Source organism: Budorcas taxicolor, chromosome 2 (genome assembly GCF_023091745.1).
Source record: "Budorcas taxicolor isolate Tak-1 chromosome 2, Takin1.1, whole genome shotgun sequence".
Lineage (NCBI taxonomy): Eukaryota > Metazoa > Chordata > Mammalia > Artiodactyla > Bovidae > Budorcas > Budorcas taxicolor.
The window spans coordinates 108,937,887-108,961,541 of NC_068911.1; the positions used below are offsets into that span (position 1 = coordinate 108,937,887).

A 23,655-nucleotide genomic window follows, 5' to 3' on the forward strand; every position below is an offset into this window, starting at 1 on the left:
AGCTTTGAATCTTAATGTGAATGAAGTTAGCAGTATGTCTCTGAGGGAGATGGTGCTTGATAAATGGGTACCTGGAAATAGAAATAAAGTATGAGAAAGTGAGGGGAAAACAGAAAAGGGGGACCCACAGATGAGAGGAGCCAGTGGCTAAAGCTAATCTGTATGTGAGGCTGTTTACAATATTGAGGACCCAGGTTACACTGGTCTTGGCTAAACCTTCACCATCAACAGAATAACTTCTCTCCTGGCTGACACCCTTCCTGGTGATAAAGCCTATGAGTTGCCCATGTTCCAGATGGGAATTGTTTTACAAAGGACAGAGGGAACTAACACTGATCAAGTTCTGCAATGGGCCAGGCTCTCTCTGTTTTAGATTTGTTCACACTCATCATCTCATTCATCCCTAGAAGAGCGGTGGGGATTTACTGTCACTCCTGTTTTTCAAGGAGGAGACAGACTCAGAGGGTCCAGGTGACTTCCTAGAAGTGATGGGAAGCCGGAGGTAGCATCAAGATCCAAATAGACACTTGACTTCAAAAGTCAGGCTTGGTTCCATTATTTTAAAAAATAAAAAAGGAGATTAGCAAAGCATGTTGGGACGTCCCTTTAGAATCACATACTTTCCTCCTAGGATGATAGATTCTTCTCATTCCTACATATGAAATCTGTACATGGATCTTTCCTGTATATCCCCATAGAAAAGAAAATTATCAAGCTTTTTTTGTTTGTATTATGAAAACATTAACATTTATTATTTTCCAGATATGTAATATCAAATAATATTTTTCTGAATCACACACATTTTTCTCTATTCCACACATACATGTACACACACAGAAATGCCCTCTCAGGGGCCATTTCTCCCCAGTGAAAATCACTGATCTAGGAGGAAAGAGACAGACTCATAAACAGAGAAAGTGAAGTACAAGATTATATGGTGTTTTTATCTGTATGTAGTGAAAATCATTATGGTAGGTGTTCTACTCAGAATCTGTAGATGGCATGTTGTGGAAGTAAAGAAGAGCACCTGTTACACAAGAGACTCATGAAGACTTCCTGATGGAGAAGGCAAGCATGATGACCATCCCCAGTTGCAGAGAAACATTAAGAAACTCCTGCACAGTTAAAGGCAGGTGGTATAGCCAGGGGGAGGCAGAGGCTGATGACTGCCTTCATTCTGAAACTGATTCCCCCAAGTCACTGGTTCTCCAAGTGTGGCCCTCAGACCAGCAGTATCAGCATCACCTGGAAGCTTGTTAGAGATGCACATTCTCAGGCCCTGTCCTAATTACACTGAATCCAAACCCTAGGGATCTAACAAGCAATCTTAGATCTCAGAATCATACCAAGCCATCCTGTTGTCTACTCAAGTCTGCCAGCCCCTGGTCTAAAGCCCCATCCAAGGATTTAAATTCTGCAAATACATAGAGGTTTCATTGGAAAGTGTTTTCTAGTCAGGCCTGCAGACATGTCTTGCATAACATGTTATCATTGCTAGGGATGCTGAACTCCTTGAGACATGGATGCTATTTTTATTTGAATTTAGGTCTCCAGTGCCTTGGGCTGGACCTTGAGTTCCTGGGATCCATCAGGTTGGTTTAGTGCAAGAGAAAGGACATTTTGGCTGTGTGTCTGTGGTATATGAGCACTGAGATTCCTCCTAAGCCTTCTAGGAATTCATATCTTATTCCTGTGGTGGGAGGACAGAGCTTGTAAATATTTCCTGAAATTTTCTAAAGTGACAGAATTTATCTCCCTGATGCACAGCAGCCCTAGACATTGCCCAGGTATGGAGACTGCAGCTTTTAAATACAGTAAGTGGGGAACTTTGCTGGTGGTCCAGGGGTTAAGACTCTGTGCTTCAAATGCCAGGGGTGCAGGTTTGACCTCTGGTCGGGGAACTAGGATCCCATGTGCCCCATCGTGCTGCAAAAAAAATTACTGTCAGTGGAAAAGACCCTTTTGCTGGCTACCCACCCCAACATGACCACCACAGTGACTGGACATGATGAGATGAATGATCCTGAAATTCCAAAAGTTTTGAAGATGAAGATAAAAGGGAAGGAGATGTGATATCCAGGTCTAGTTCTTGGTGTCCTCTATATTCAGGCTTCCTACTGCTCTACTCAATGAAAATGTGAACACTTGGATGGCCTGCTTGATGGCACATTTAGCCACTACCATGACGCTTTCTCCTCAGATAGTTTTCAAAATAAACAGATTACAGTGTAATTAAGGAATTTAGGGCATCTCTATTTTGCTTGGAAGGCTGAATCTGAAGTGAGGTTGTTAGGATGGTGCTTTAATGGGCAACTGGGGTACGTAACTGGAGTGCCACAGGACTCTGCTTCAGAGATGCGATCATAAAAGAGTGCTTTCCCACTCGGGGCCTAACCACAATTTTCAGAAAATATCTTTTTCCTGACCTTATTCTGACCTGTTTGCCTTTGCTGAATTAAAGGGTTTTTTGCAAGCTGGGAAGATGTCATTCTGAAAAAGACCAGCTGTTACAGAAGGGAAACCATGGGGATGCGGCCCTTGTAACGATTGTGAATTGGAGTTTTTTCTCTTTCCTGCTCTTTTTCCCCTTTAGAGAACATCTTTCTCTTTCCATGTTCTTCCTTCCTCCACAAAACAAGTTATAAAGCAAGGGTGGTAAAAACTAACCTCTGAGGAGTCTGAGTAAAAGATATGGAAGAATTCTTTGTAGTATTATCAAAGCCTTTTTTTACATCTGAAATTACTTTAAAATTTAAATATGTGCCCCATTTAAGTTTTTAGGTTCACATCTTAGCCAGACCACAAAGAAATGAGTAGAATTTAGAAAAGCCAATGGGCAAGTGAAACATATCCCATCTAAAACAATGGAACCAAAGGCACAGCCTGGGGAATGAGAACTTGGACATCATGAGATGAACAGGGACTGGCACTGACCTGAGAGGTGGTACATACAATCTAGTGGGAAATGTATGTTTGCATAGATGAGTGGGCACAGAGTGTAAGAGGTGAAAATCCTGCAGTAGAGTTGTTATTTTATGCAGAGGAACATTTTTAAGGTAGAATTATTCTACCTTTTGGTCTGTGGAAAAGGATACTGTCTTAGTCTGTTCAGGCTGCAATAACACAATATCACAGACTGAGTAGTTTATAAATAACAGAGATTTATTTCTCTCATTTCCAGCATCTGGGAAGTCCAAGACCAAGGCCCCAGCAATGGTCACGTTTTAGCCAGGGTCCTCCTCTTGCTTCACCGCCATAGTTAGCACCTTCTCACTCTGTCCTCACAGGAGGAAGAGGGGCTAGCAAACCTCCAGAGCCTCCTTTATGAGGACTATAATCCCCTTCATGGGGACTCCAACCTCCTGACCTACTCTCCTTCCAAAGGCCCCACCCCATAGTATCTCAGTGGGCACTGGGACCATAAGCATTTGGGGAGGACACAAACATTCAACCACAGCAGATGGATTAAGTGCATTTATAGTGTAGAGAGATCTACACATAATAAGCACTTAGAGGGTTAATGTAGAGCAGTCCTTTAGAAACATTGGTCCAGTTAGTCATTGGTAAGCTCTGGCCAGCATGTCTGTTAACAGAGCAGGGCCTCTAAGAAACATAGTTTCTTTAAAACATATTGATATTGCTGTGTTAGTTGCTCAGTCCTGTCTGACTCTTTGTGACTCCCGGGACTATAGCCCACCAGGCTCCTCTGTTCATGGAATTTCCCAGGCAAGAATACTGGAGTGGGTTGCCATTTCCTTCTCCAATATTAATATTAAACATGCATTAACTCAACATTGTAAATCAACTATACTTCAATTAAATTTTTTTAAAAAACAAATATTAATTCATGCCCATTTTCTTCAGTAAACCAAAACAATATAGATTTACTCTATGTAGCTCTTCAATTTTATAAAGATATTTTAGGACTTTAGGGATGAAATCAGAAACATATTTAGATCCCTGTAATTTGGAGTCATGGGGAAACAGCATCGAGCAGGACATCCTCTAAATCAGGGACTAAGCCTTGCACAAGGTTTTGATCATCGTTGCGCAAGACAGAGCTGAACCCTAAAACCCACGGTTACATTTAATTGAACACTCTAACGGCATCCTCTGAGAACACTGCTTTCATAACATACTTGTTTAAAGTGACAAAACCCGTGTCATCATTCTGTAATTCTCAGTAGTGACACCAACATTTTCTCTTTCTCTCTCTGCCTTCTTCTCTCCTATCTCTGCCATATAAATAGATGCTGTCTCTTTAAATCACATTTAATTAAGTTTCTTTTTTCTTTTCCTGTTTTTTCCCCTGTTGTCTTGTGTTGGTAGCAGGTTAATGCTGAATTTCTAATAAATACAAATGGATTAAAGAAAATCATGAGTTTAAGATTATTTTAACTTCATTGGCATAATTGTTAATATCTCCATCATCCCCTGGGATATGTAGCATTACATTAATTAAAGTGGTCTCTGTAACTGAATGCGTTAACCATAAATGTGGCTGCTGTGTCTTCCCCAGCACCCTTTAGGTATTTAATTTCCTTGCCTGCAATAGATTGTCAGAGCAGTAAACGTGAGGCAACTAATGTAAATGGTGTAATGACGGTAATTATCTGAATGGATCGATTGGAGTGTTATTGCAACGTGATATTGTGGGTAGAAGCAATATTAGACATCCCATACACATTCTGTTTTCAATTTTATTTCCTTACACATTTTTTTCCCAAGATTTTTCAAGTGAAAGTAATGCTAGCCGGCGTTGCTATTCTCTCCTTTATCTCTCCTTATCATCCTTTGTGCTACTGCTTTACTAAATAAAACCAGCAGAGCCCAGGAAAACTAAATTTCTCCAAAGAAAACAGTGACCTTGTAACATGGAAATTCTAGCAGTTTCTCTGTGATTCCTGGTATCCAAATATTTGAACCTGAAGTCACTTTGAGGAAGGGCTGTAGATTGGCTAGTTTGTCCCCTTCACTCATTAACTGCTAAAGAACTGTAATCCCCAGGAGGGTTCAATGACTTGTTGAAGGTTACACAACATGGTATTGCCAGGTAAACTAGAAGGGGGTGGAATTGGCCCTCTCTTCTGGGCTGGGCAGGCAGCCGAGAGTGTGCACCAGCTGCAGGCCCAAAGGGGTTCAGTGTGACAGGCCGAAGCAGGGCGAACCCTGGAAGAAACATTAGGTCAGGAAAACGTTTCCTTTTCCTTTGAGTGGGGAATGAAATGATGGAACCATCTGGGATAACCAGTACTTAAAAATCCAAACAGATGTTCAGCATGAGGGCAGAAGGCTTGGGTTGGGTGGCAGATGTCTGTCCATGATGAGAATGGAAAGACCATGGCAGGATCCCACCTGAGGGACAGGAGTGTTGGGAGAGGATTACTAAAACAGGGATTCAAACGCAGAGGGAAAAGGTCAAAGCCAAGTATTAGAATTGGAAGTTGAAGAAGAAACAGAGGTTCGAATCCTTGGACTTGAAAGATGACTAGGTCGAGATGATCTGACAGTGGCAAGAGCACCTTGAAACAGCCTGTTTCCTGTCAGTTTTCTTCAACTTTCGTGCCCCATCCTAGTTCAGTCACACCACTGGCTTTGCTTGTTAAGTAACAAATGGGTATAAGTCTAAAACTTTTCATACATCTGCCCCCCAAAATCCCAACAACATTCAAATCATCAAAGCACTGATAAAACCACGCAGAACCCACACCTTCTGTGTTCCAGAAAACGGAACACTAGAACTTCAGTTGCTGTACACAGAAAAATAAACACCGAATACCCACAGCACTACCTGCAGCAAGCCTGGTGTCCCAGGGCAGGATGGTGGCGCAGAGTACACGGAAAGCACTCCCAGAATGAGGCAGCCTGACACCACAAGCTCAGATCTCAGTACTGGCTATCGGACAGGGCTTAAATGTGTGCACAACCTAAGGTGACCATCTCAGCAAGGTAGTGATTCTAGGGGGAGGAGGGCAAAGAGAAAATGTACTGTTTGGAGATGTGAATGTGAAGGGGAAAAGATGAGGGAAAATTTAAAGATGCTATGGAAATAGACCAGCCTCCTCCATCATCATCTGGTAAAGAGGCTAAAACAAGGGTATATAGTGCAAGGCTGGAGGAATAGTATGTGAAAGTGATAGACTCTGATAAAGCAGAGAATGTACTGGAGAGTTAGTTGGGAAAAGGAATGAGGCAAGGACTGTTGATTGTTGCATGTGTAATAGGAAGAGGCAAGGCATGGAATTGTAGCTAGATGGTAGCAACAGAGGGAGCAATGAGAGGACCTGTAAGAGGTGGATGGGTGGTATCAAAGAGATAGGAAAGGAAGCAACACTTTGCTCCCTTTTAAGGTACTTTGACTTTTGGAATCATGTTCATGTTTTTCATATTCAAAAAATAATATGAAAGCAACAAGAAGATGAGAAATTAAATTTGAATGCCATCAGAATGCCATCAAATGAACTGAATTTAAAAATACATTTTCAAATTAAGAACATAACCACACTAAAGTGGGAGGGGTGGGGAAGAGCCAGTCTAGTATCTTTTCAATTCAGTCGCTCAGTCATGTCCGACTCTTTGAGACCCCATGGACTGCAGTACACCAGGCTTCCCTGTCCATCACCAACTCCCAGAGCTTGCTCAAACTCATGTCCATTGAGTCAATGATGCCATCCAACCATCTCATCCTCTGTCATCCCCTTCTCCTCCTGCCTTCAATCTTTCCCAGCATCGAGGTTTTTTCCAGTGAGTTAATTCTTTGCATCAGGTGGCCAAAGTATTGGAGTTTCAGCTTCAACATCAGTCCTTCCAATGAATATTCAGGAGTGATTTCCTTTAGGATTGACTGGTTGGATCTCCTTGCAGTCCAAGGGACTCTCAAGAGTCTTCTCCAATACCACAGTTCAAAAGCATCAATCCTTTGGCTCTCAACTTTCTTTATTGTCCAACTCTCACAACCATACATGACTACTGGAAAAGTCATAGCTTTGACTAGATGGAACTGTATTGGAAAAGTAATGTCTCTGCTTTTTGATATGCTGTCTAGTTTGGTCATAGCTTTTCTTCCAAGGAGCAAGCATCTTTTAATTCCATGGCTGCAGTCACCAGCTGCAGTGATTTTGGAGCCCAAGAAAATAGTCTCTCACTGTTTCCATTATTTCCAAATCTATTTGCCATGAAGTGATGGGACTGGATGCCATGATCTTTGTTTTTTGAATGTTGAGTTTTAAGCCAACTTTTTCACTCTTCTCTTTCACTTTCATCAAGAGGCTTTTTAGTTCTTTTTCACTTTCTGCCATATGGGTGGTGTCATCTGCATATGTGGATTTATTGATATTTCTCTTGGCAATCTTGATTCCAGCTTGTGCTTCATCCAGCCCTGCATTTCACATGATGTACTCTGCATATTAAGTTAAATAAGCAGGGTGACAATATACAGCCTTGACGTACTTCTTTCCCAAATTGGAACTAGTCCATTTTTCCGTGTCCAGTTCTAACTGTTGCTTCTTGACCTGCATACAGATTTCTCAGGAGGCAGGTAAGATGGCCTCGTATTCCCTTCTCTTTAAGAATTTTCCACAGTTTGTTGTGATCCATACAGTCTAAGGCTTTGGCATAGTCAATAAAGCAGAAGTAGATGTTTTTTCTGGAATTCTCTTGCTTTTTCAATGATCCAACGGATGTTGGCATTTGATATCTGGTTCCTCTGCCTTTTCTAAATCCAGCTAAAACACCTGCAAGTTGACAGTTCATGTACTGTTGAAGCCTGACTTGGAGAATGTTGAGCGTTACTTTGCTGTCATGTGAGATGGGTGCAATTGTGCAGTAGTTTGAACATTCTTTGGCATTGCCTTTCTTTGGGATTGGAATGAAAACTGATCTTTTTCAGTCCTGTGGCCACTGCTGAGTTTTCCAAATTTTCTGGCATATTGAGGGCAGCAACTTCACAGCATCATCTTTTAGGATTTGAAATAGGTCAACTGGAATTCCATCACCTCTACTAGCTTTGTTCATAATGATGCTTCCTAAGACCCACTTGAATTCACACTCCAGGATGTCTGGCTCTAGGTGAGTGATCATACCATCGTGGTTATCTGAGTAGTGAAGATCTTTCTTGTATAGTTCTTCTGTGTATTCTTGCCACTTCTTCTTATTATCTTCTGCTTCTGCTAGATCCATACCGTTTCTGTCCTTTATCATGCCCATCTTTGCATGAAATGTTCCCTTCGTAGCTCTAATTTTCTTGAAGAGATCTCTGGTCTTTCCCATTCTGTTGTTTTCCTCTATTTCTTCGCATTTTTCACTTAGGAAGGCTTTCTTAGCTCTCCTTTCTATTCTTTGGAACTCTGCATCCAGATGGGTATATCTTTTAGTATCTTTTAGACACTGAATTTTACTATATCTCTGCATTCTAAAGAGAAAAGAAATTAAGAATTTTTCTTGGTACTGTTTTTTAATTAATTTTTATTGGAGTGTAGTTGCTTTAAAATGTTGTGTTTCTTGCAGTACAGTACAGAGAATCAGTCATATGTATACATACATCCCCTCTTTTTCGTATTTCCTTCCCATTTAGGTCACCACACAGCACTGAGTAGAGTTTCCTGTGTATATAGTAGGTTCTCATTGATTATTTATTTTATACATAGTAGTGTATATATTGGAGAAGCCAATGGCACCCCACTCCAGTACTCTTGCCTGGAAAATCCCATGGGCGGAGGAGCCTGGTAGTCTGCAGTTCATGGGGCCGTGAAGAGTCGGACATGACTGAGCGACTTCAGTTTCATTTTTCACTTTCATGCATTGGAGAAGGAAATGGCAACCCACTCCAGTGTTCTTGCCTGGAGAATCCCAGGGATGGGAGAGCCTGGTGGGCTGCCGTCTATGAGTGTGCCATCGCACAGAGTCGGACCCGACTGAAGTGACTTAGCAGCAGCAGCAGCAGCACCAGTGTATATATGTCAAGTATTATTTTTTGTAGTGTGACTATTTTGCACACACTGTGGGATTGAAGAAATGGGTTAATATAATGATGTCAGCAGCCCATACTCTCTTTCTAAAAAATGGGGATACAAGTATGAAAAGGGAAGAACAAGGAGGAAATGTGTGTGTGTGTGTGTGTGTGTGTGTGTGTGTGTGTGTGTGTGTGTGTCTAGGAAGAGAGGGAGAGAAAGAGGAAGAGAAACAAGAAGAAATCCTTCCACTGAAAGGAACTAAAAGCAAGGATTCCTCAGTGGTAATTGGCAAGCATTAACAACCAGAATTTAGTTTCCAAATAGCATTGCCCCACTAAGAATAAGCAGGATTCCTATAAGAAATGGCTGATTTCAGGATGGGACAATAGACAAGCAAAATGGATATGGGACGTTTCCATTTGCCAAAAAGGCAAGAACATGTCTTAAAAATGAAGGGAATATGTCAAAGGGCACAGCTTAAAGAGAGTCACCTTCCCAAAGCTGAGAAAATTTGAGCATCAAAGTGAATACTTACAGACTTATGAATAATAAAAGCATCCATGTATTCATACTGATAAATAGGAAAAACAATTTCTTAAAATATCATGCAAACTCATAAATGTAGGTAGAAAAATGATAGAAATCATCATTCTCAGCCAAAATAATTATTGATTCAAGATTCATTGATGGTTACTAAAATAAATAGACAAAAGTTTGATGTGGAATAGGAGTTTTCAGTCTCTAAGTACCTACCCCCAGTTTACTTATTAATTAAAAATAGAAAGATAGTACATTTATAGTGGAGAGATTTGGTAGACCCCAGCTTAACCAAGTGACAAAGTTAACATATCCAAATATGGGACAGATAGATATATAGGAGCCTGATATGATGCACTAAGAAGGCTGTAGTATCATTTCTGTTCCATTATTGCCAAGTTTGCAGAAGGAAACTTGAAAGAAACCTAAATTAAAGGACATTCCACAATGTAATTGTCTGTTACTATTTAAAAAAAAAAATGGAAAGAAGAAATCATGAAAGACAACTCTTCCAGATTACATGCTCTTGGGTGAATGCTAAACAGATGCAGTGCCTGATCCTGGATATGATTCTGGGTTGGAAAAAAAATTTGCCATAATGACGTTATTGGGACAATGGATGAATGGAATAAGGACTACAGAAGAGACTGTGTACTGTGTTAATCAACACTGTATTTCCTGATTTGAAAACTATACTCTGTCTTCATTATTGGAAAACTCATACAGAAGTAGTTAGGGGTAAAGAGTTGCAGGAAGAAAAAATTGAAAGAGAAGAAAATAATACAGAAAATCTGGCAAAATTGGTAAATCTGAGGAAAGGGTATATGGCAGTTCATCATACTTGAACATCATCTGCAAGTTTGAAATTACTTCCAAATAAAAAGTTTTTTAAAGTCTGGTGGAAAGAATCTAAATAGAAAATGTGGATCTATGTACCAGTACCTCCTAAAAATCATACCATAGTTTTGAAAAAAATGATTTTGAGATCAGTATCCCCATTTCTAAATGTCAAGGAGGGCTGTCCTGAAGGGGAGAGAAGCAAGGTTGCCTCAGGGGATTGAGACAGCGGTTATGGCAGCAGTGGGACAGGTTAACTCACACAGTTTAGGATTCAGCCCAGGGTCAGCAGTTGCAGGAGTGAACCCAGGTCACCAGACGCAGAAGGCAGTTCTCTTGCCACCACTCTATGCTTCACTGAGTGTTTTTGTTCCGTTGTTATTTTGCTAGTAACCTAGTAACTATATTCAACCTAAGATCCTATAGTAGCTTATTTAGCATTCAGGTACCTACAAGGCTCTGAGGAGCAGGAAAGCAGTACTTTTAAGAAGGCAAGGGGAGAGGGGAGGGACTCAAGTATAGTTCAGTTCTTGAATTTCTCATTGTAGTCTCATGTTCAAAAGTCATTGATTAACCAGGAAAACAACATGTTTAGTCTGCATTTGGAATTATACTTTCATGAATTTACCAGAGATTCTCTTATGTGACCTTAACAAATATCAGGCTATATATCTATGACAGGTCTTAATGAAGTAGATTAAGGCCTTTCTTCCATTAAACATTTTCATAGAATGAAATAAACATTGTAATCTTTTTTACAGAACACTTTCACATCAGGCCATGATTTGATTTTCTACCTGTTCAGAATACCAAGTTTTGCATTTCTTTAAGCCCTAATACCTTTTTGTGAGAGATAAGACAGAAGTCATCCCTGAGAGATTTATAATAGTACTTAGAGCAAACTCGTCAACGATTCTTCTACAAGATTGTTTTGGATCCTGAGGAGATATATTTAGTAACTGTATTGAAGAAGTTGTCACGTAACACAACATTTCATTGATTTATTTGTATTATTTTTGTGTCTTTACTGCAGGCAGAGAATTCAGCATTGGCTTTGGAAAATGAAAATCAAAGGGAACAGTATGAGAGATGTCTTGATGAGGTAAGGGGAACAGAGAGGTTCTGGATAAGAGGCTGGACTATTTAGGATTCCTTGGTCAGATCTTAATATATGTCTATTACTAGTCCCGAACAAACATTAGCATTTAGTCCTTGAAAGGGAGGTTGCAAACAAGGAGTATGGATAAGGAAGCTCAGTCCATCCCCTCCCTCTCCCTCCCTATATCCTTATACAGGCGCCTACAAATTCCTTTTGGTTATTGTTTAATATTCTCGGGGCATAGGTTGTGAGATGCTTCACTGTATGATAAATTCCTCCTGTCCAGTAAGTGTGATCCCAGCCTGTGAATGAGAAAAGCTGCCTCAGGGCACCGTGCATCCTCTCCAGTTGGATGCCATTTCTGAATAAAAGCAAAATCCTTGATAGAGTGGGTGGGGACGGTGTTCACAGTTGGCAGCCAGACGGAAAATATCAGTCAGTAGATTGCGAACAAGCCAAGAAGACAAAGGGAAGCGAGGAAGAAAATTTGAGCAGAATGGAAGGAGACAGAACCATGAGCATGAGCCAACTTAAGAAATATAATTTGATGATGATGGAGAGGTGAAGGCAGAAATGGCAGGTGTCTCAGATTCCTGAGAGGGGAAGGAAAATTGGAAAGTGTGCAGGGCCCTCATTCTCTTCTCAGTCATCCTCTCACACCTGGCAGGGAATGCACCATCCATCCTTCCTGTGTCACCTAGCCAGGACTTGCCAGTGACCTCCCTGACCAGCTCTCATCTGGGGTTGGCTGGTAATTGGAGTTATTCATTTAATGGGATGACTCTGCCAGTCATCTGCCCAATACCCTGAAACTTGCACATATCCTTCTAGAAGATTCAGTTTAATAGTTGTTATGATAGAGCTGACAGAGATTTCAAGAAAATTAGAAAAATATGTTCAGTCACGTTCCACTTCTTGAACAATGGAAACTGGAAGTATATCTTCAATCTTTTCCTCCTCACTGTCAATTAGGAAACTTTTTCCAACAAATGCTCTTGAACTTCCTTACGCCTTCCCTAGCCCGTCCATGAAGGTGATGGAGTAAATGACAAAGAACACAATTAAAAAGCCCAGTTGTGGCATACTCACCTCTGCCATATACTTCTCTTCGCCCTCAAAATTAGAAATGGTGTTTCTTCTCAGAATTCCACATATGCTTGATATTTCCCTACACCAGTGGTTCTTGTAATATGATCCCTGAACTGGCAACATCAGCCTCATCTGGGAACTTGTTAGAAATGCAAATTCTTTTTTAAAAATTTAGTTTAAGTTTTAAAATTTATTTTGGCTGTACTGGGTTTTTGTTGCAGCATGTGGGCTTTCTCTAGCTGCAGCTCTGAGGCTTCTTTCTTGTTGTAGCACAAGGGCTTCTCTTGTTTCAGGGTACAGACTCTAAGGGAAGCCCCAGAAATGCAAATTCTTAAGCCTCAGCCATAGAGAATCAGAGACTCTGGGAGTGGAGGTGGGCCTGGCTGTGATCTGTGTGTCAGCAAGATCTCCAGATGATCCTGTTGAACTCTGCAAACCAAGAGCCATTATCCTTATAACACACACCACTTGGCTTCACAGTCACTTGTTGAAGAACCTTCAAACAGTCCCTAGAATATTGTTTAGTTATTTAATGTTTTAATTGTCTCATAGCTCCAGCCATATGGGGCATTCCTGGTGGTTCCAATGGTAAAGAATCTACCTGCATTGCAGGAGACCCAGGTTCCATCCCTGAGTCGGGAAGATCCCCTGAAGGAGGGCATGGCAATCCACTCTAGTATTCTTGCCTGGAGAATCCCACAGACAGAGGAGCCTAGTGGGCCACAGTCCACAGGATCACTAAGAGTCAGTCACTACTGAGTGGCCAACACTTTTCCAGCTATATGTATTACTTACTCAAGCAAAATGGTGTTTTCAGTCCCTCTGCCCTGTCAGGACTTGAGAATAATTGTTACAATGTCCAGAGTTAAAAGAATCACTCAAATAAGTTGACATAAAAGGGGGAGTGATGACTCATGTCTAGTGAGGCCACTTCAGCCCCTCTCATCTCTATTCCCCAGGCTGTTGGTCCAATCAAAGTTGAGGCCAAGAAATTCCAAATAGATCCAAGGATATTTAAAGGAACAAATATTGCCCTTGGGTCATATGTACTGATCAGCAAAGTACTACCTTAACCTCCTGCACAGGAATTTCCAATGAGAATCCCTATTCAGAAGTCAAATTTATGTGAATCACACCACATAAACTTAATTTGTCACAGTTTCCCTATAAATCGTCCTTCCTCATCAGTCAAAAAACTCCAAGCATTTATTTATGGAAACTCAGGGTCTGTTTTCTATATGTCCCCTATGCTTGCATCCCACATTTCATTAGAATGTGACTGGCAAAACCAAAGTTTTCACCCACAAAATCATTTAGTATAAAGTTTCCACCAAAGACAGAATTTTCAGAGGGAGAATTTCTCCCTTCTTAATTGCAGAAATTAACTGTTGCCGAAGAGGTGATTTGTAACAAAGAACCACCTCTGAGAAGTACAAATGTTTTGTATTCATGAATCCTGGCCCCTGATTACACATGCCAGTTGTTTTGTAACTAATTGCATGAGGGGAGACAATCTATTTCTATACATTGCAAGAGAACACTCTCAAAGGGGTAGTTGAATGTAGTAATAATGCCAACTGGAAATTCTTTTCCAGGCTTTTGGTACTAATTAAACAAACTAACAAGGTAAGGCCTCATGTTAAGTTATTTCCTTGCTAGTGGGTTTCACAAAATATACACAGGTGGATAAAATGTAAATTTGAAGTGTTCTTCAATCCCTTTTGCACTGATCGTTATTTTCTGAGAAATGGAAAACATATTGAGGATTTGGAGAAAGTACTTGGGGATCAGAGATTCCCCCTGATTTCCTAATAAAAGGGTGTGTTTATTCAGAAGGAACAGACATGCATCCATAGATACACAGAGTTCAGTTCAGTTCAGTCGCTCAGTCATGTCCGACTCTTTGCGACCCCATGAATGGCAGCACGCCAGGCCTCCCTGTCCATCACCAACTCCCGGAGTTCACTCAGATTCATGTCCATCGAGTCCGTGATGCCATCCAGGCATCTCATCCTGTCGTCCCTTTCTCCTCCTGCCCCCAATCCCTCCCAGCATCAGAGTCTTTTCCAATGAGTCAACTCTTCACATGAGGTGGCCGAAGTACTGGAGTTTCAGCTTTAGCATCATTCCTTCCAAAGAAATCCCAGGACTGATCTCCTTCAGAATGGACTAGGTGGATCTCCTTGCAGTCCAAGGGACTCTCAAGAGTCTTCTCCAACACCACAGTTCAAAAGCATCAATTCTTTGGTGCTCAGCCTTCTTCACAGTCCAACTCTCACATCCATACATGACCACTGGAAAAACCATAGCCTTGAGTAGACGGACCTTAGCCGGCAAAGTAATGTCTCTGCTTTTCAATATGCTATCTAGGTTTGTCATAACTTTTCTTCCAAGGAGTAAGCGTCTTTTAATTTCATGGCTGCAGTCACCATCTGCAGTGATTTTGGAGCCCAAAAAAATAAAGTCTGCCACTGTTTCCACTGTTTCCCCATCTATTTCCCATGAAGTGATGGGACCGGATGCCATGATCTTCGTTTTCTGAATGTTGAGCTTTAAGCCAACTTTTTCACTCTCTACTTTCACTTTCATCAAGAGGGTTTTTAGTTCCTCTTCACTTTCTGCCATAAGGGTGGTGTCATCTGCATATCTGAGGTTATTGATATTTCTCTCGGCAATCTTGATTCCAGCTTGTGTTTCTTCCAGTCCAGCGTTTCTCATGACGTACTCTGCCTAGAAGTTAAATAAGCAGGCTGACAATATACAGCCTTGACGTACTCCTTTTCCTATTTGGAACCAGTCTGTTGTTCCATATCCAGTTCTAACTGTTGCTTCCTGACCTGCATACAGATTTCTCAAGAGGCAGGTCAGGTGGTCTGGATTCCCATCTCTTTCAGAATTTTCCATAGTTTATTGTGATCCACACAATCAAAGGCTTTGGCATAGTCAATAAAGCAGAAATCGATGTTTTTCTGGAACTCTCTTGCTTTTTCTATGATCCAGTGGATGTTGGCAATTTGATCCCTGGTTCCTCTGCCTTTTCTAAAACCAGCTTGAACATCAGGAAGTTCACGGTTCATGTATTGCTGAAGCCTGGCTTGCAGAATTTTGAGCATGACTTTACTAGCGTGTGAGATGAGTGCAATTGTGCAGTCGTTTGAGCATTCTTTGGCATGGCCTTTCTTTGGGATTGGAATGAAAACTGACCTTTTCCAGTCCTGTACACATACACACACACACATACAAACACATGCACAGACTTTGTCACTTCACCATCACCTCTACTGCCGCCCAACCCCTCATCTCCTCACCTTGCAATACAAAAGCAAAACCAAGGACCACTCCTGATTGTGAGGGAAGGGACTAGAGGTTTTCATGTTTGCATCTAGCTTCTGTGTCCAGCTGTTGAACAGTTCACTGGCAAACGGTGAAGTGTTTATTGTCAGTATCATCTTGGCCAGTTCCTTTAAGACCAGTTTATTCCCAAGTAGAGAAGTGTAATGACGCATACAACTTCCTCAAACTAACGTCTTACATTTGGGTAGATTCAGCTGTGCCCTCGAAACCTTTGTAAGATATGAACCTTGCCTAGGCTCTGGGATCTCAGGGTGTCCCCAGCCCAGCAGGATAAATGAGGGAGATGGTTAATCCCTGAGGAAGGAGGTAAGGGAAACTCACAGAGGAAATGGGCTGCACTGGGGACTTGGAGAACAGATACCACAGTCACCAAAGGTCAGGAGGAATGGTGGGCAGGAGGTAAAGAGGGCGAAACTGAAAGGACATCTTCAGTAGAAACAGCTGGAGCAGGTGAAGTCAGATCTAGAAAGGTGAGTGATTCTCACTCTTACCAACACATTGGACTTACTGCGGAGCTTTGAAAGAACAGCTGGCTGTCCCCAGAGATTCTGACCTGATTCTGCTCTAGATCAGAGCCTGAGTATTAGAATTTTTTAAAGCACTCCAGGGGTTTATAATATTCAGCCAAGATTAAGAACCACTACCCTTATGTCTCTGAATGTGTGTTTTAGAGAGCTTTTCAGAAAGCATCTGTAAGAAGATGAAAGCTCCACCGAACTGAGTATGATGATAGAAGAGCCAGGTGAACCCATGCCGAGATTTAAAGTTATTTCCAATTTCCTAACAGTGTCTGAGCAAAAAATAAACCCTGGCCCAGTGTTTCTCAAATTGTTTCTCCAGACCCCTTCCGCATCACCACGAGGTGTCTCAATTGTTAAAAATTTGATTCTTAGACTTCACTTAGCTACTCTTAAACAAAATGAGGGGTGAGAGAACTGGTAATTTGAAGAAATTTCCCAGGTGAAGCCACTGAACACAGAAGTTGGAGAACCTGCCTCCCCATCAGGCCGTTAGAGTTAGACTAGAGTTCTCAGTCAGCCAGGCTACCAGAGTGTTTGAGTTCTTCTTGGACTTTTCCACACTCTACACTTCAGAGCACAAGGACAGGGAAAACCAGACCTCTGGGTGTAGTTCAGAAAAAAAGGAGAAAAAAAAAGGCATCAGAATTTCTTTTTTAAAGCAAGACTAACTAAAGGCAGAAGTAGGTTGAGAACAGTTTTTACTTTTCTTTCTTATTCCTATGGGATATGCCAAGACTGGATTGCTGAATCATCTACCACATCTGGGACCTAAGTCATCTTTAAAATAAATGTCTTGACAAATGTGGATGGAACATGGTGTTGCTCATGGCCCGCACATGCTTCCAATCTCCATTTCATGGCTGTTTCATGAACGGATCTTTAAATCAACAGATAACCCACTTCTTGTGCCTGCTCTAGACTCTAACCACCAGTAGCAGTACTTTATTCTCATTAACAATATTTCTCCAATATTCAGCACAATCCTTGGCCCAGACTAGGTCACTCAATGCATATTTATTGAATAACTAAATGAACGAATGGAGATTATGAGCAGCAAATTAATTTCCAAATTAGTTTTTGCTGGAATTCCGCATAATATTTAGATGAATTTCTCCCAATCCCAGGATCTTACAGGGTTTCTTTTTACAGAGTAAATAAATAACGTAGATGCTTAGTGGTTTTTATTTATACATGTATTTTACACACAAATAGACACACACAAGACTTCATCCCTTTATAAATGAAAGGGCTTCTTCTCAAACCATCCTTCCTTAAATGCTTACCTGAAAATGTGTTTTACTTCCTGAAGTTTGAGTGACCAGATTCAGATTTAACATTTTTGTCAGGTATTTTTCATCAGGTACTGTCCGAGGTGGTTTTTCTGATGATGTCTGTCATCTCATACTTTTTTCACAACAACTTCAGAGGCCGATGGTTCCCCTGCATTACGGATGAGAAAAATCAGGTTGCTCTCCCACCCCTGTGCATATCAGTGATCGGTCAACACAGGACAATATCGGAACCCGGGTTTTTCTTGTGATTCTGCCACCAGTGCTCCTTGTACTTGCCCCCAGCTGTCTTCCTACAATAAACCAAGGTCAAAAGTAGAGAAAACTTCTCCAAAGCACAATTTCTAAAACGTGTGCTTTTGTGACCAGTTTTTTAATTACCTGGCTGACATGGCAGTGGCTTTGCATGTAAAGCATGTAAAAGGATGAAAGCAGGACAACCAGGCTTGAGGACAAGACTTTAAGCATGGTGTCCACTGAGTTCCTCACTCGCCCACCTTCGACCCCATCTCCAATTGTTTTCTGGATGTGGTGAGAATTGGCTCCCTCTGGAATGAACTCCCAGATATGGCTTCTCATTCAGCCTCAGGGGCTGTTGTGCAATAAAATAACAGACAAATCTGCATCCCCTATTCTCCTCCCTCTGCCCACCCACTTTGAGATCCCTCTACACCTGGGGATCAGAGGAGCTGGCTTGTCTGAGAGAATTCTTATGGAGAGGAAAGAAGAGATGTACCACAGTGCCCACCCATCCCTGTTCCTCTCCTAGATACAAAGGGGGAGCTTTCCACAAACAGCCTAAGGGAAATTGTCAAACAAGCCAGAGGCTTAAGGACCATCAGCTTGCTCATTGTGTCTCAAGTTCCTGTGACCCAGCCCAGCTGCTCATTTTTTTTTTTTTTTTTTTTCTTTTTTTGGAGAGGAAGGTTGTCAGCTGACACTGGAAGGTATCTGTTCTCATTAGCTGGGCCTGCCAGGGTGTGATTATTTAAAACCCTAGTGCTGAGGGCAGGATGCTATGATGAAGGCAGGGGCCCATTTCCAGGGATCATCTTGTGAGACTGTTAGAGGTTGCAGATACAAACTCCGATCAATTGTTCTGTTTATGCATCTGGGAAGCCTAGCTGTTAAAAGTCGTAACAAAACCCAATAAACTATCCTTATAGACAGTACCGAGGAAAGCATTTGTATCACTTGCCTGCTTTTCTGCAGAGAACCTGTGAGCCCTTCCGGGTAATAGAACCCCATGTCAGTAGGTAAAGAAATAATGCATTTGTGTATCTTTGTTCAATTTTCGGGTAGAGCAAACAATTGTCCAAAATACATGCCAAAAGTAACTGTATCAGAAATAGAGTCTGTAAGCCTATAGGGCAAACATGCTTGGATTGCAAAGATATAACATATTTATTCCTGCAGGCTTTTACAGATAAGATACTCGTTTATGACTCCTGTTAAATCATGCAGAGAGCTCTTTTATGTGACCACCATTCCACAGACTGGTTTAAGTGAGGGGCCAGTTCTGAGGAAGAAAAGAAAATATTGATATTAGGCAGTTTTATGAGAATGTAAATCAAATCCAAAGGTTGCTATACAAAAGAATTAAATTATTTATGGTATAAATTAAGTTTGGTACATTGCTTCTGACTTAAGCAGCATGAATAGTTCTTCTGTTTTTTTTTTTTTTAATTTGCAAGAATAAAATAGATGGTATGTAGTTTGACTTTAAATTCTCATGAATTTGAATGAACGTTTAAAAACTGAAAGATTTTCAAGATTATGCTATTGGTCAATTTGTGTGGGCTGAGAAACATTTATCACCATTGTGATCATGTATAAATAAAGTGATAAAAGAAAAAGAAATATCACAAGTTACAGAAAATGACTTATTTTAGTCTACAGTAATTCTTAGATATCTTCTTTAACTTAGACTGGACTAAAAGAAATACCTCATAATACTTTTTCTTCAAAACTATAGTTAGTTTCAGTAAAAAGCCTTTCTTTTAAACTTAATGTCAGCAATGTAAATTTGAAAAGGGTTCGGATAGGAAAAAAATTCCCTCTTGTACATATCAATTGTACAGGTAATCTGATTTTAGTCATTTACTACTTGTAGTGTGAATGTCTGCTAACCACAAATAGATGGCAGCCTCTATTATAATTTTCAGCGAGGCTACTGGTAGCCAGCTGTCATTAAGGATATGCTGTTTTGTCAATATTGAGTCAAGAAGCAAATTCCATGAAAACGTTTTTATCATAATCTATTCCAGTATACTAAAAAGAGAAATGAACATACACAATTTAGTATCAACAAGAATTTAATTTGTTATCAAGAGAAAGAGAAGATAAAAGTATGGTCTTTAGTCTTTGGTTGAATGTGAGACTTAGCAAGATGATTACAAGCTTATCACCCTTATAACTGTGTTCTTGCCTATCTCTAACCAGCTATGTTCCTTTTGAAACCAAGAAACACATCCCAATCCTAGATACTCTGCAAATTTATATTGGATAAGTGAAGGAAGAAATGAATGAACAGAAATATTTAGGATATTTAAATGGCCTGACTTGGTCTTTAATGTTGTCAGTTTCAATTATCACACTAAATGTTTACCGTATGTGTATGTACTGACTAAAACATTCCATATAATTCATCTATCTACCATAATTTTATCAATAGTAGCCATATTGGTATATGACTTTAAGATTGTGGTGAAGTTTAATAAGTGACTCTCTGTGAAGTGTTTTTGAAATCTGCAGGTGAAAAAGAAATCTTAGAAAGAGAAAGCTTAGAAAAAGAAATCTTACATGTAGAAAGATGAATAGTTTTCGGAGAAAATGCCAGATCCTTGAAATATGAGGGATGTGTTACTGATTTTTCACATGGCCTTTAACTGGAATTGTGTCGCATGCCCACTCCTAAGCCAGTCACTGAAAGGGAATGAAATTACCAACGCCAATTCACCATTCACCTCCTAGGGCCTAGAGGGCTCCAGCTTTTCTTACTGTCCCAAACTGTCTGATACCTGAAGAAAATTAGAGTTCTAGTAATAAGTGACAATTTTATTTAGTTGTGTATTAGAAGAAACTAAAATAACAGTGGATATTTTATTTCTATCTCATATGCAAGTTCAGAAATAGAAAGTGCAGCTCCATACATCATCAGGACAAGGCTCACTCTATTTTTCTGCACCCAAATGTGACTTTCATTTTCAAGATGGCTGCCGAAGCTCCAGCCATCACTTTCATATCCCAGCTAGGAAAATAAAGAATAAGGATGAGCCCTCTTTTTTAAGGAGACTGCCTATCCATCAGTCCAAGAAAATGGACTGCCTGGAACTCATTGGGCCAGAATTTTGTCACACAGAGACAAGGGAGGTTGGAAAATGCATTTATATGTATCCAGGCAAAAAAAATCACGGGACGAAGGGGAAAATAAAGAATAAAGTAGGCAACTATCAGACTCTCTTACAGGTAGTAACGACAGAGGATAATATAAATGAAGATGTGGAGGAAGAAAGCGGAGCATATATAGGAGTGAAGGAGTTGCCCCTGTTCTGCACTTTCCACCTACCTCTATTGCAAGTAATTTCAGGCAATGAGATAGTCACACAGCAAAAGAATGGGAAGGAGAGGCAAAGGGCATTGTAAATCAGCAGTGTAAAACTGTGTACAGATAATTAGGATCATGTTTTGCACTATATCATTTTTTAGCCTTCTTAAAGTACTTTACATATGAAAGGATATTATTTTTCCAAATATGGAAATGTGAGAGTCAAGATATGAATGATCTTTCCAGCCTAACCGTCTTAATTAGCAACAAGGTCACCTTTGGAAAATGCAAAATATTACCTAGAAGGATAGGCTTATTATGAAAAGAATCAAATCCTCTAGAAGTAGAGGAAAGAGCCAGATGAGGAGCTCATTAGCTTTGGGAAACTTATTGGTAAATTAGAGTCTGTGCATATAGGGTCTCATTATTATAATCAGCAACTCTTTTCTTTATTTTTTAAAGGTAGCGAACCAGGTTGTGCAAGCCCTGCTCACTCAAAAGGTAAGTCACTTTCTGGTTTTATTATTTTCATAGTACTTACGTGAATAGATTGGAACTCACATTGTCAAACTAAAGGAAACTATGATTGATAGCTGCAATACTTTTCCATTTATTCAGTTAGGTTAAAACTGTATGCATTTTAGATGGCATATGAACATCAATGACCAATAGATTCATAAAATTTAAACTCTTGGGAAAGTAATAGAAAGCTTTTTGAAGATGAAAGATTTCCATGGGCCTACCTAGATGAGTAGCAAACCTATCATTTTTATTTAGTAAATGTAAACGTTAAATAAGTTGATGGATTCCTCTGGCCCCTATAAAATGAATAGCCTCTGATAGACAGCATTAACAGAGGCCTAAAATTCAGCAAGAGATCTCTGAGGTTAGGAAGGTTATTTAACTTCTCTGGACCTTGATTCCTCTTCTGTAAAATAGAGATAGCAGTGTCCACCTCCCAGAATTGCTGTGGTCACTCTATGAAAAGGAAGAGCTATTCTCACAGGAACAGCTCTGTGGTAAAGATAAAGCAAACGGTGGTACTATATACTTGAAAGTTGCTGAGAGTAGATTGAAAGCCTTCTCTCCACAATTTTTTGTTTAACAGAGTTAACTATGTGTAATGATGGATGTGTTAATTATTTTGCTCTTGGTAATCATTCTACCATGTAATGTATATCAAATTATCACATCTTACACTTTCAGTATATACAATTATATATGTGAATTTCTCCTCAATAAAGTTAGGGGAAAACAAATGTTAGTCTCTGAGCATGAAATTTTTATACCTTCTCCTTTGTTGTCATCTTATTCTGCCTTTAGATCATGTTATTGGGGCAGAATGGGTAAATGCAGGTAGTTTGCCCAAACTTAGCTAGTTTGGTGAATTGTATTGAACATTTTGCATCTCTTTCCATGATCTATCTGAGAGGCTGAATTCTAGTTCCTTCTGATTTTGTTTATTCTGAGTTACTGCTCTGTGAGATAGAGATATCCTCTTAAAAGAAAATGTGGGAACATGTGACTTGTTCAGGCAGATGTGGCTTAGGAGAGCAAAATCACTTATGGCATTTAAATTTTTTTAATTGAAAACAATTTGAGGGGTTGGCTACTTCTCATGAATGTACTTAAATAATTATTTTAAATGCATGCTGTAAGGGCATTGTGATAACAGTTTTGCTAGACTTTCTCCCCCGACTACTTCTATCAAAATATCATGCTTCCTGATACAGATGATTTTAACTAGTTCAGATTTTACATTAACATTACATGAAGAGAGAGATTTGAGCATACTTATTAGGTTAGAGGTAGATTCAATTGTGAATAACAAAAATCCAAAATAATGGTGGCTTAAATCAGGTAACATGAAATCAGATCAGTTACTTACTTCTCAGATCTAAATCTGCAGGTGGGAAGTACATAGCCAGCATGATGGCTTTGCTCCATAAAGTTCATAGGGTCACTGGCATCATGGTTTCTATCTTGTTATTCTGTGGGATGTGGCCTCCATTTCCACAGTTACCTCATGGTCCAAAATGGCTGCTCTACCTCCAGTCATCACATTAATATTTTAGCCATCAGGAGGAAATGAAAGCCAAAGAAAAGGAAGAGGGTAAAACACACACAGCAGCTATCTTTTAAGAGAGACTTCTAAAAGTTTACATACTTCCCTGTTTACAAACCTTAATTACACAACCACACCTAAGGAAGCCAGTGATGGAGTCTTTCTTCTGGCTATGTGCCCAGTTGAAAAGTGATTGTCACCTGACTGTAGAAGGGAAGAAACATACATTGAAGGGCAGATCATGATTTCTGTCACAACATATTTGAATACTTTTTCTCTTTCAAAGGCTTTAATTTCTCAGTTGCTTTTCCTCCTGTTTCTCCTCATTTAATTACAGATGTAGGGAATGCCAGGGAGCACTGTTGC

The 23,655-nt window shown here is 40.1% G+C and overlaps 1 protein-coding gene across 1 annotated transcript in view; it reads left to right on the forward strand.

Annotated features, from left to right (window-relative positions):
- NCKAP5 (NCK associated protein 5) overlaps positions 1–23,655 on the forward strand; it is a 906,569-nt gene that overhangs the window by 738,210 nt on the left and 144,704 nt on the right. Inside the window, exons 7-8 of the mRNA XM_052635984.1 lie at positions 11,359–11,427; positions 21,687–21,725. Of these exons, the coding sequence (XP_052491944.1) occupies positions 11,359–11,427; positions 21,687–21,725 (108 nt within the window). The remainder of the gene's footprint in view (positions 1–11,358; positions 11,428–21,686; positions 21,726–23,655) is intronic.